A 12753-nucleotide genomic window follows, 5' to 3' on the forward strand; every position below is an offset into this window, starting at 1 on the left:
AACAATAAATCCCAGTAGGTCATAAAAACTTTAAGTTCCAAGAAAAGGAATAGAATATCCCTAAATTACTTGTCCTTTCCCCTGGTTTCTATTCCAACCCATTACAAGTATTACCCAGGTTATGAAAAATCAAAGAACATATACACTACAGAAACAAAAAAACAAACAAACCAGGAAGAAGTGTTGGAAGAGCTTGAAGCATTCCAAAAGCAGAGTTCAAAGCTCTGACAACTATATTTTTAAGTGCCAATTATTTCACAAACCTGTTCTTAAGCTTACTTACTTTCGAGCAATGACAACTTCACTTTAATCTTCAAATAACTCCCCTGAAGAATTTAACTTTATGGAACTTTGTTCTCTCTCCACTGACAATTCCAGCAATCACTTTCCATCCAAAGAAGAGAGATTAACTATTTTTTCAAAGAAGCACAAATGTGTACAATGCATTCTATGCACTATATTGAGCACCTCACTACAGACAAAAGCAGGGATACAAAAGAAATCTAGCACTGCTATTTCTGTTACATTAATTCCATCCCACATCGTTGTCCTGGTGTTTTTATGAATGTTGCATAGAAATTATAACCATAACATTTTTAAACATATACACGACAAATACAAACACCAGATTTTTTTTATTTCTGTTATATAGTAAGAATACATAAGTGCAAGTATTTGCATACTATAATTAAACCAGTTTTCAAAAAACTGTGTTTGGAAAGGAAAAACTTCAGACAGGCATAAAGGTTATATGACTTTAAATAAAGTTGTGCCATAAACCATCCTGAACTACATTTTCAAATGCCAATTTCCATAATGCACTGTGAAAACTCCAGAAGAAAAAACATGTTTGACAAACACAACATATACTGCATTTTGTTGTACCATGTCACTGAGCCTCTTTCAAATGAATTCAGTACTCTGCTCTGCTGCAGGGGCCCAGGTTTCATTTGTGATTTCCCCCCTAATCCACATGGGCCAAGAGATTTGGTGGCTGGTTGTTTTTCCAAACCACAGCTCCACCTTGGGAACCATTACTGCAGAACACAGCCCAGGGCTGGACAGGGGGAGTTACAAGACTGTCCTGAGGAAAGTGTGGAAACGTGACTCCTGCGACGATTAACACGCTCGAGGCAAGCTGTTTGCAATAATCATTCCAGCTGACTTAATTCCCAACAATTAAGCCCACCCAAAACATTCCTCTGGACTCTACTTGAGCACCACTGCAACGTGTCTCTCAAAGTCCGGTAACTTCAAGGATAGCACATATGACACTGTAACTCGTTCCCAAAGCCGACCACTACGGCGACGAGGGCCGGTGCCGTAGAACGGAATCCCCCACCTCTTTTCCCATCTCCCCGAGGAGCAAAGCGGGCAGGCACGGCACTGATGTGGGGCGTAACACACATCTCAGGGCGGCACGACCAAACTCTAGCAGCTCAACGCCAGCCCCAGCCCTGCAAAGGCAGAGTGCACGACGCGCTTGGGGGACACCTACGTGCGCGTCGCTCAGGCAGGGGCGCGAGTAGGAAGACAGCCAATTAAAGCAAAATCATTTTTTTAATTATATAATGGTGAAAAATAATGCATATGTACACACGAACAAAACACGTCTCCCACCTTGTTTCGGGAAAAATTTGCCGCAGACGGGGGAGGAACACGCCCGTAGTCCCCAACCGCCCCCAACCGCCCTCCAGGCACCTTTCGCGGCGAGGAGGCACCGCAGGCCCCACCACCCGGCCGGCAGCCCCCGCGAGGAAGCAGCAGCAGCGGCCGCCGCCGTGTCTCCCTTGGCCCCCCCTTCCCCCGGCTTTGTTGTGGTAACCGCGCAGGCAGCCGGGCGGATACTCACAGGCACTGGAGGAGACGGAGAGAGACAGAGGAGAGACCACTGGAGGCGGGAGCCGCGCAGCGCTGAGGCCGCTCGCCGCTGCCACGCCGCTCCTGCGCAGCCCCGGCCAACCCCGCGCGCCGCCGGGCGGGGAGAGGCGGTGCCTCAGAGGGGCGGGAAGGGAGCCGGGCGCCGGGACCTCCCGCTGGGAGGTGTCCCTCAGGCACGGAGTCTCCACAGAGTCAAAGGAAGAAGGAGGGTGGAAGGGAGGTCTGAAATCATTGGCTCCAACCTGTGACCGAACACCACCGTGTCAACTAGACCACGGCACTAGTGCCACGTCCAGTCTTTCCTCAAACACCTCCACGGACCGTGACTCCACCACCTCCCTGAGCAGCCTGTTCCAATGTCTCATCTCCCTTTCTGTGAAGAAATTCCTCCTAATGTCCAACCTAAGTGTCCCCTAGCGCAGCTTAAGACTCTGTCCTTTAATCCTGTCGCTGGTTGCCTGGGAGAAGAGGTCGATCCCTGCTTGGGTACAAGCTCCTTTCAGGTATTTGTAGAGAGCAATAAGGTCTCCTTTGAGCCTCCTCTTTTCCAGGCTAAACAGCCCTAGCTCCCTCAGCTGTTCCTCTTAACACTTGTGCTCCAGACCCTTCACCAGCTTAATTTCCCTTCTCTGAACTTGCTCCAGTGCCTCAATGTCCTGCCTGAGTTGAGAGGTCCAGAAATGGACATAGTTCTCGGGTAGTGGCCCTACCAGTGCCAGCTACAGGGGAAGAATCACTTTCCTGGTCCTGCTGGCCAGCTATTTCTGATACAGACATCAGTCCCCTCCTGCCCTTCTTTGGTTTGTGGAAATGGAATGGAGAGCTGTGACTTACTAAGGCCATGGAGCCCCAAGCCAAGGTGATTTTGCCCCAAGTTAGGGTGATGGTCCCCAAGTTGCAGCAATGTTGCTCCAGGCTGAAGAGATGGGGCTCCAGGTTGAGGTAACAGTGTCTCAGTCTGTCATGGTAATGCTCCAGGCTGAGGTGATGGAGCTGTATGCTCCGGTGGTTGTACCTCAAGCTGAGGCAATGGTGTTCTGGGTTGAGATAGTGGTATGCTGGGTGGAAACAATGGGCTCCTGAGGTGATAGTGCTCCTAATTGAAATCACGGTCTCTGGATTGATGCAGTGGGGCCCCAGGCTGAGGAAATAGTGCCCCTAGTTGTGGTGATTGCCCCCAGATTTTGATCATGGGGTTCCGGGGTGAGGGGACAGAATCACAGGTTAAGGTTATGGTGCCCCAGATTAAGGCAATGAGGCTCTGTGCTGAGGTGATGGTTTTCTGTGTTAGGGTAACAGCCCCCGATCAAGTTGATGGTGCTCCAGATTGTGTTGGTGGTGCCCCAGGTTGGGATGATGGCATTCCTGGTTGATGTGCTGGCAGCACATCATATGGACTGGAGGGTGGCCCAGGCTGAGTGAATGGTGCCCAGACTGAGGTGACTGTGAGCCACCTTAAGGTGATGGTGCAACAGGACCAGAGGTCAAGGTGACAGGCCCCTATATTATACTGCCAGGGTTGCACCACTGGGTGATGTATCCTGGGGAAATGGAAAGGGGCAACTCACCTGGAGGAGTTCTAGGGAAGCCTGATCCAAAGATTTGAGGTTGGCTCTGGACCTTTCCCCAAGCCACCTTGAATTTCAGTATAATTGTTGTAGAAACATGGATAAAACCTTCAGGCAGTTTCATTACTTCTGGCACTGAGTAGGTAAGTGGTGATTACCTACTAGTGATCTGCCTCTGAGAAGTGGTAGTTTCCCGTGTAAGGATAGGAAAGGCTACAGCCCTTTCAAAAGATCAATTGCAGTATCATATCTTAATAATAGCAATGTTACTTTTTAACAATGGAGGAAAGAATTATGTGGAAAGAAAGACTTCCGGGTTACTGATCCACATATTCAAAATACAAAATTCAACTTTATTTGGTCCCATTGCTCATTGGGAAAAAGATTTAATGACATGATCACATTTTTTGCTGAGCATACTGAATTTTGAACTAAAGCAGGGCTGTGCAGCCAAATCAACTACTGTGTATACTGCCCTGTTTCACTTGGCACGTGAACACACACACATACACAGCGGCACATGGTACATATGTAAGGATGTATGTGTGCATACACACATACACACGCACATAGTTTTTTAAATACATGTAACAATTGTGTCAGAACGCTGCAAGAAAAGAAAGAAGTCTCTTGAGTAATACAACGGAATGTGTCTAAGTTAACCAGAGTCAAGTCCTGCTTGTGTTACACAGTGTCTAATGGAGGTTCCGCAAATTACATTGACTACATTTTTATACTTGTCATATGTTTCCTTGTTATTTTTCTGGCACCTCCCTCAGTTCACTGTTGAAATGTCGAATAATGACAACTGCAGCTAAAATCAATAGAAACTGTATTTGGAAAACGTGCTACAAAATGCTGAGCCCTTGCTGACCTCGCCATGTGAGGTCTTAGGTTCCTCACATTGGACACTAAATGGGTGCTTTTGTCATTTTTTCCTGAGTTCCTGAGTTCCATGTTCCTGATTGCAAATACGCAAAATACAATACCACTGCTTCAAAAGGTGTAGCAAAAGATAACATCATTTAATATTAGTGTAAATTACATATTTTTTACATTTAAGATACTGAGAAATATAACATCCAATTTCCATTCCTCTTGCTCTAGGATTCCTATGATTGCTTCTAACAGTGTTAGTTATCCAGGTTTACCTGGTTTATCACCAGATTTACAAGTTCATGAGGGCTTCTGGGTTTTGTGCCCTGAACCTTAGAAATTTCTATAAACTCCTAGTATGGCTGTAACTGCGATGCAGCACCACAGCAGTTATAAAAAAGCATGTAATTAATTCAAAATTGTAAGTATGCTAAAAATATAAACTACATATGCACTATACACACTTTTATTTTTTGCCTCTAATGTACTTTTTTTGTTGGTTTTAATTGAGAAGTGGTAACTTGTTTTAGTCCCTTTATGGCAATGGGATCTGAGCTGGAAAGGCTGACAAAACAGAAATCAAATGTGAAAAGGCCTACAGGAAAAGTATTCATTTTAATCTTGCCTAAACATTTTAAAGTGCAAATTCATGAAGTTTAAAGTTTGCAGTACTGTGAAGGTGCAAGTTGAATGACTGTCTCTAAAGGCGGCTGCAAAATCAGTGAGGCTTTTTCTAGGGTATGTTACAAAGATAAATGATACTTCTAGCTCAAAGGAAAATAGTGAAGATGCTGAATCCTTCCCTAAATCAGACATCATTTATCTTTTAAAATAAGTAATTGTCTCATCTCTGTAGGAAAGATATTTGCAGTAATGCTTGAATAAGGCAGAATTTGAATCTCTTTTCTCATAAACTAGTTCCATGACTAAGTAAATAGTTACAAAAAGAGACTATAGTAATCCCCAGTTCAGAAAATTGACCTCATTGAAGTCCTTTGTCTTGTACAGAAAAGTAATTTTTAAAGTACAGAAGGGGAAGTTCAAATAACACTGAGGTAAACTTGAAAATTGCTATTAACTTCAGTGGAGCTAGGATGTCATCTAAAATATTAGGAATTGTACCTCAGGTTGAAAAGTCATAGAAACTTACTAAGACCTAAAAGAAAAAGAATCAAATCTCCTTCTAGCTCAATAGATACACACTTGAGTTGATTTAGACATATCTAATTCAGGGTATGATGTGTAAATCCTAGCTAAAATAGGTGGGATTACTCATTCAGACAAGAAGTGGTTTTGTGCATAACCACTGCAGGACTAAATTGTTATTGCAGGTAGGTTTGTTTTTTTATCCTCCTCTCCACTTCTGAGAATTAATACTGTAAGAAAATACTCTCTGTTTACACAGGACTAACAACATTACATGCTCTGCTTCAGGTTAATTTAAAAATTCAATTCCCTTAAGTAGTTTTGTCAGAGGCCCAGGCAGTTTCCTGAATGCATTTGCAGTAGAAGGTTTCTGTCTATTTTCTTGTGTGGATCTTTATTAAGATCCCAGAATAGATCTTGAACTCAGTCCAGAGTCCTGTATATTCTGAAATCTTTGATGAGTAAAGTGTGTGCTGGGAGATGGATATTTGCTTTCTATTTTCTACCTGATGAGAATAAAATAACCTTATAAGAAACCTTCTGGCATGTTGGGTCTTATCCAAAAGCTTTCAGACTCTGCAAGAATCTCTGCTGGTCTTAATGATCACATGTATTGAAAAAACCCTGGACCCAAACCCTGGTCCCAGTGAATCATCAGGATGTTTTAACGCATAGTAATTCACATGGGAAAGAACAGCCATTGCAACAGCATTTTCACTGTTATGATGTGATGATTTTTACCTTTAATCACACTAGACATGTTACTTAAATAATCAATTTTGGATACTCTGTGAATGGTCTGAGCTAGCATTTAAAAGGATTTTGTGCAATTTAATATCCACAAAATAGAACAAACTATAATAAAATGACATATAAGTTACTATAAGGACTTCGAATCAGATTAAGGATCAGTGTCTCCTTTGATAAGTGATGAACAGGGGACTTAAAATCACTTCGTAATTACTTTTTGGGATTTTGAGAGGAAATACATTGTTACGCAAACCTCTAATACACACAGGCAGGTATATATGGACATCAGACCACCACACACTGTGAGTTCTGTTAGAAATAGCTTAGAAAATATTGTGATAGAGTAAAACATTTGTTGTAACTCAGAATCATGACTAGCTCTGTGCTGTTCTGTGCCTGTTTCCATTAGAGTTCTGCACCATGAGCTGACATGCAACTTCCCTATTACAAGTGCTGTGCCACGGCTATAACAGCCTTCTGGACACCTGCACTATCCATGCTCAGTGTCCTGGCTTGCTTAGCATCATAGAAGCTCAGGGAAATTTGGTGTCTGGTTTTAGAAATGCTGCTCTATGCACTAAAGAAGTTATAAGGCAATGTAAGCATTCACAAGGTCAGAGCATTGGTATTTGTTTGTTTTCTTCATCAGGGTGGTAGAGTTCATTTGACAGGAGTAACGTTTTTATAGAGCACGAATGAATCTAAACTACTCCAGCCTCTGCAACAATAACTGTGTTTAAAAAGTACAATTCAGAGGAGTTTTTTTACACCTCAACTTACAGAGCAGTGGCAATCTTACCAGCTGCTCACCAGTACACTTCTACTGCTAAACACTTCTATAGAGTATACAGGTATCTGTTCTTAAAATGAAGCCCACGGGTAAATGCTTGTAAATCCACTTTTGCATAGTGTGGTTTCTGTAAGGAAAGCATTGCCCTTTACTCCTACTCTTGTTGCAAAATGTGGAATATGTAAAAATTTTCTTAAGAAAGGATGCTCTTTGAAGTTTGATCTTTGTGTACTTTCAAGACTGATCAAGAAGAAGAGAGATGTAATCCTTGAAACAGATAGCAGCTAACAAGCAAGTTCTAAGTGATGTTCATGTGTTAGAAAAACAAATTACTTGTTGGTAGAATTGCCTTGTTAAAGTTTAGGACTTGGCCTGCTTCAGTGATCTCACATCTAGGGGGAGGTTAATAAAGCTTGGGGAGAAGGATGTACAACTGATATTGGACACAAAGAATGCAGAATTTATGGGACACAAGGACATTTGGCAGAACTCCCAAGATAAGGACGAAACCAAACTCAACAATTGTGCTGAAATCAGTTCCAACTCGATAAAAGGTAATTCCAGCAGAGGGAGATCGCAACCACTAACTCAAGGACCACTGACCCAAGAAATCCACCAACTCAAAAGAAGACTGAGCACGCAGACTGATTAGCATGGGAAATGAGAGAATCATTAAGCAATAGAAGATAAAATATTGATTAATAAGAGAACCATGTAACTTGTAGCCATTGAACACTAATTTCTTTGTTTGTTAAAATGTATAAATAGTAAAAAGTTTTGATATTTGGTGTGCTAGATTTGTAGAATACCACTGAGCACCCAGGCTTGTGCAACTCTGAAATAAGTAATCAATATCTCTCTTGAGTCTGTAATTACTGGCTTGCTGCACACCGGGTAATGAAGCTGATTTTTGCAGACAACACTCCGAAGAGATCACGGCCTCCCCATTCATCTGTGCTTGGTAGCTGCTATGAACTCGCGAATTTGGTGGAGTTGTAGCTGTGCTGCACCTATGGCAAGATGAACAGGTGTCCCAAGCACAGCTGAAATATGGCAAGCCTTGTGCCCTTCCAGGAATTTGTTCTCAGATCTACCACAAACAGATATAAAATATACAACGGAGGGAGGGTAGTGACAGGAGGGCTGGCAGGCTTCTGTTGGGGTAGTAAGGCTGGGTTTTTTAGAATCACTGGTGTACCATTTTCATCGCTGTTCTATTAACTTTTTGTTTCTGAAATCCAGTTATTTATGGCTTCCTTTGGCTGATCGGAGGGGTTCAGGCAGACGAGTGCATAGATGTCCGGACCTCTGAGATGCCCCAAGCCAAGGCTTTTGTCCTGAGCTCTGGCCAGAGCCTCGACGACCCGGTCTGATCATCCCGGGCCCCTCTGGGCTGAGCCGCCGCCTGTGTGCTTCAGCCCCTGTGGCGGAGAGGCGTCCCGTAGGTTTCCGCGGGGCCCAGCTCCGCACTGCAGCCGGCGGGGATCCCCTCGGTTCGTCCGACCGTACCCATTGCCTGGCTTGTACGTGGGGACACCTCCAACCCCGCCACGGCGGAGCCCCGCGGGACAGAGTAAGGTGCATGACATCCGGACCCCACAGTGGGGCGGTGCGGCGGGCGCACATGTCCCGGGCCCGCCCGCCCGGCAAGCACCGCCCCCGCCTCCGCCTCCGCCCCCTCCCCGGCCGGACACCGAGCGGCGCGGCGGGGCCTCCCCGGCTGCTGCCACGGCGCTCGGCTCCCGCCGCCCAGTGCGGGGCAGCGCTGCCGCCAGAAAGCGGCCCGGCCGCCGCGCACCCGCCTGCCGCTGGGCATGAGCTCCGGCTCCCCCGGCGGCCGCAGCGGTGCCAGTGGAGGCGGCGGGCGGCGGAGGAGGCGGCGGCGGCGGAGGAGGAGAGGGGGGGCCCCGGGAGCGGCGACCTTCGCAGGGGGCTGTCGCGGCGGGAGATGCGCTTGCTCCCAGCGGCGCCAGGAGCAGCATGTTCCCCGGTGCCGACAGCGCTAGCAGCACGGCCGGGCAGCCCGAGGCGGCGGGGGCCACCGTCCCCGGCCCGCTGGGCTCGCACGGCCCCGGCGGCGAGGCGCGCCGCCGCAGCGCCCCGGCGGCCGCCGCTGTGGTCGGCGGCGGCGAGGAGGAGGCGGCGGAAGACGAGGAGGACGAGGATCCCGGCTCATCCCGTTTCGTGCTGGCGGCGGGGCTGGGGCTTCTGGCCGTGTCCGTCGTCCACCTGGGGCAGGAGCGGGCCGAGGCAGGGGGCGGCGGGCCGCCGTGCCTGGCGCTGCTGCTGCTCCGCCTCGCCCTCTACGTGGGCTGCGCCGCCGCTGCCGCCGCGCTGGGCACCCTGATCGTCCTGATGTGCCGCGGCCGCCGCCGCTTGCCGCCGCCGGACTTCGCCGCCGTCGCCCCGGTCCGGCCGGTCGCGGGGGTGAGTAGCGGGAGGGGAGTGGAGCGGGCGGCGGCCGCGGCGCGCCCTCCCTGCCCGGCGGCGGGGCGGAGGTGGCGCGGCCCTCGCTCCGCCGTGGAACGCCGCGCCTCCCGAACCCGGTGTCCTGCTGTCCTACCGCGGCCGCAGGAGCCTGCCCGCACTTCGCCGCTCGACAGGGCTTTAAATGGCAAAAGTTGTGTTGGAGGGTAGCAGGCGCACCGGAAAAAGCAACACTTTGCTCTGAGAGAGACCTCCGGATTGCGGGAATGCTCACGGTGGTTCGCTGTTGGCTATGTCTCAAATCCTTTCTGCGCCTTCCGTTGAAATGTCATTGGTAAGAGAGACGGTCAAAGAGGGAGCTTAGTGTTACTTTAATGCGTTCTCTGAAGTTGAACGGCTTCAGATAGTGTTATCGTAGTGCCATTGTGTACTCGAGCCTTTGCAGAGCTCTGTGCAAAAGGGAAACAATTTCATTTTCTGTACATATTCCAAAATGTACTAGTTTATGAGCTCTTTGTAACCCGCACCTTAGTATTTTTTGCGCTCTTTCGAGTGGGACTGATAGCACAAGGCATTTGGAAACTTTCCTCCCATCCACAACCCTGTTCCCCATCATTCAGTGCTTGGGAGCTGATCCCACATGGGCCTGAAAAACTAGTGCTGAAAATTGAGAATCTGCCCACTTTCCTGCTTTGCCATGGGTCACAGGGCTGTGGTGTTTAATGTCACAGCTGGTGACTCCAGCCAGGAGCCCTTGGCCCCTCACTGGTGAGCTGTAAGTGTGTTAGCACATGAAGTGCTGCAGCGGTAGGCTGTACTGTGGAAGTGTTATTTCCCTTCGGTAGTGTCAGGATACCTGAGAGCACTCTACAAAGGAAAAGGAACGGAATTTGTGCCACCTGGGTGTGCAGCCTAGCTGTTCTGGTAACCCAGTTTGTTACATTTAGTACACGTACACTTCTTGGTAGCAGTAAGTAGCGCTATCACGTGTTCCTGGGGCTGCAGTCGATGTAGCTGAGTTTGCAGAACACAGGGGGTGCTGGCGGGGCAGAGAACCTACTTCAAATCACTTGCTGATACAGTTGTCTGTCTTTCTGTCTTTTCAATCAAATTGCTAACAACCTGTAGTAATGGTTTATTCCTTCATTATTTGACCTAGGGAGAGAAAGAGCCTGTGTTTGGGAGCAATATGCTTTTCCTGGTCTGCATTTAATGGAAGCTGGCAGGATATTGTTGTCAGTAGGGATCATTTGGCCAGGGGTTGTTGAATTCAATGGATAATACAACTTGCAGAGGTGCATTCAAGATCTGTTTGTGGCTCTTTGTGTGATACTCATTTTGTCTTCTTGGTAGAATTTTTTTAAACATCCTCTTTGCTTTGAACACTCAACCTCACACTCAGCTTTTGAAGGAAGTCAAGAATAAATAAACTGTATGAGCATTGAGGAAGTGAGAAGATGTAATGCACAAAGTGATAAGCAAAAGGTAGTGTATTATGTGGGTACAGCTAGGGATTGTTCAGCTGGTTTTTGCCATAGGAGTGCTAGGGAACAAATGTGTGTTAGGTGCATAACCACCTTCTAGTAAAGGATTATATGCTTTTGTGTTTAGCCATTCTGTTATGTTACACCAAACAGAAAAAATGTAAACAGATCAACTGGTCATCAAAGCAACAACAATTCCTGTTGCTTCCAGATTTACAAGAATAAATGTTTCAGTGTTAATGCCATAATTCCAGTGGCATTTATGTACTTGTATACTTATCTGAACATCTGGATGTGAGTTAACTTACTTTTACATAGTACCAAAAAGATCTATACATAAACTTAGCAATTGAAATCTCCTGGCTGCCACAATGAGGAACAACTTTCAGAATTGTGAAACAGCCAAACAATAAAAATCAATTTAATTTGGGAAGCCAATATTTAAAGAAAAAAAAAAATTGTATTGCTTTCTTTGTCTCCCCCTTTGTGAAAAATATAAACCTACTGAAAAATGTAAGCCTGCTGAACAGCAGTGGAACTAGAAATGTCCAGAGACAAACGGTCACTTCTGTTACTGTATCATCTGTACTTTCTTTTTGTGGGGTGTTACTGTGCATTTCTCTTGAAGATGTTCTCCTGGTGTGTCCAGCCGTAGGATTTGTGTATATATATAGTGCACACATGCTGTTGCTTTGTGTGGTCTAATTTGTAGTGTTTACATTTATTGTAGCTCTATGGCATATGTTTGTTGTTTCAGAAGGGAATTGAAATTTGGTATTTAAAATTCACTGGGAAGGCAGCAGTACCTGCTAAAACCTTTTTCCCAGGATTGTTTCTTTACCCTCTCCCTGATTCTCTTAAAATTTTTCTTTCCTCCCTCTTTGCACTGTTCCCAAAAGTTACATACATGAAAAGGATGTCCAAAAAATGACTGAGGTATTTCACCCTTTCTATTTAGAAGATGTAATTCCAGGCATCTTAATTGGGTTTCTCATACCTTCAATTTATAGTTTTGTTGATTTCTTTCTGGTACAAAGTGGCTTCAGGACTGCAAACCTTCTTGAAGACTTTTTCTGAACACGATTTTGTATATGTGTAGCAGACTTTCTAATTGGGGCTTCAGCAACATGTAGGTGAAGAAAATAAAATTTTCTAGATAGGCAGCATATAAAAGTGTAGGCCATTCACTAAAACTTCCTGCTTTAGTTATTCTTTTCATTTTTCATCCTTTTGCATTTACACTGCTTTTTTTATCATTCAGTTATTGTCATGTTTTTCATAGAGCCTTGTGATCATTTTGTCCTTTCTTGGAGCCAGTAGTAGGATGACTGTAAAGCTGTATTTTTTTCAGTCTTGTTGTGTCTTTTCCTCAAGAATAAGGAAGATTATCAGGCCACCTATTGGCCTAATAATTAGGAAAAAATGTAGTAAAAACCTTATTATGACTGGCATCTCACTCTTTATGTGTTTTGTGTACGAACTTTAGACAGTTCCATTTTCATTGTTTGAGTGATTTTTCACATTGGGGTTAAATGAGGAAACAGTAAGTACTCAGGAATAAATATTTACTCTAGTGGGAGTCAGACTCAGCTCTTGGAAAGTTAGTGGGAGTACTCTTGATCAACTTCAAAGGGAAGTTGGATGGAGTCCCTCGTGCTGTGCTGAATAAAGGGAGTTTTTTGTGTGTTCTTAATTTTGCAACCACTTAGCATGTGAGAGTTCAGTGCTGTTAATTTTCATGGACGTGTTCATGTAAGTGAGGAATATGAGTGAGGAAGTGCAGTGTTGCAGGTTTGGATTTCAGAAGAGCAAGGTGTATGCTTTTTTTCAT

General features: G+C 45.7%; 1 protein-coding gene across 1 annotated transcript in view; it reads left to right on the top strand.

The window, feature by feature from the left end:
- The first annotated feature begins 8708 nt into the window (after window positions 1-8708).
- SNX25 (sorting nexin 25) overlaps window positions 8709-12753 on the top strand; it is an 83683-nt gene continuing 79638 nt past the window's right edge. Inside the window, exon 1 of the mRNA XM_082281754.1 lies at window positions 8709-9438. Coding sequence (XP_082137880.1) covers window positions 8992-9438 — 447 coding nt within the window. The 5' untranslated portion in view covers window positions 8709-8991. The remainder of the gene's footprint in view (window positions 9439-12753) is intronic.

This window comes from Coloeus monedula (genome assembly GCF_965178545.1).
Source record: "Coloeus monedula genome assembly, chromosome: 5".
In the NCBI taxonomy this organism is placed as follows: domain Eukaryota; kingdom Metazoa; phylum Chordata; class Aves; order Passeriformes; family Corvidae; genus Coloeus; species Coloeus monedula.